Source organism: Seriola lalandi, unplaced genomic scaffold (genome assembly GCF_002814215.2).
Source record: "Seriola lalandi dorsalis isolate HSWRI2012SDOR001 ecotype SW California unplaced genomic scaffold, Sedor1 jcf7180002053950, whole genome shotgun sequence".
Lineage (NCBI taxonomy): Eukaryota > Metazoa > Chordata > Actinopteri > Carangiformes > Carangidae > Seriola > Seriola lalandi.
The window spans coordinates 1-661 of record NW_019524503.1 but is presented as its reverse complement, the minus strand read 5'-3'; the positions used below and the strand labels follow the sequence as shown (position 1 = coordinate 661).

Genomic DNA, 661 nt, shown 5'->3' with positions numbered 1-661 from the left:
GACATTTTACTTACTTCTTTAAAAAGGTATTGTTAGTCCCAGCTCAAGTGATTACTAGCAGTTTCTTTAATCTAGGTACCTTGTCTTAGGGGTTTGTCTTCCTGTACAGGGTCAACCTTCATAGCATGTTCGTCTGTGGTCTTGGGTTTGGAGCTGGTGCTTCCTATGGCCTCGTCCCCTAAATCATCATAAAAACACACACAGACAATTTCATCGCTTACCATTACGACTGTAAGGTGTCTACAGAGAATGAACAGACTATTCAATTAAACAACTTCAGATTAATAGATTGTTTTTAATATCGTTTCTCTCTGGCCTGTTTTCTCCTGGGCTGCAGCTCCTTGAAATGTTATTCTGAGCACAGTTTAAGTGATTTGTTTCGCTTTCCATTAGATCGGACTGAACTTCAGAAACTGTTTTCAATAATTGTTTAGTGTCAGTCTTTCTTCTCTTTAGAAGTTACACTAGGACCACACCACTCACTTCACCTATGCGTGACGGCTACCTCTCCGCTACTACCAGCCCTACTGTTCTACATGCAGTTTGCCTTTGACAAAGCCTATCAATAAGAGAATGTTTGATTTCATTTCATTGTACATTTTATTTAAAGTTAGTTTAGACAGAAAATGAGACTGAGAGAGAGAGAGAGAGAGAGAGAGAG

The 661-nt window shown here is 39.3% G+C and overlaps 1 protein-coding gene across 1 annotated transcript in view; it reads right to left on the bottom strand.

The window, feature by feature from the left end:
* Positions 1–224, bottom strand: part of LOC111652356 (uncharacterized) — a 17,929-nt gene extending 17,705 nt beyond the window's left edge. The window contains exon 1 of the mRNA XM_023402601.2: positions 80–224. Within this exon, the coding sequence (XP_023258369.2) occupies positions 80–224 (145 nt within the window). The remainder of the gene's footprint in view (positions 1–79) is intronic.
* Positions 225–661: the final 437 nt, after the last annotated feature.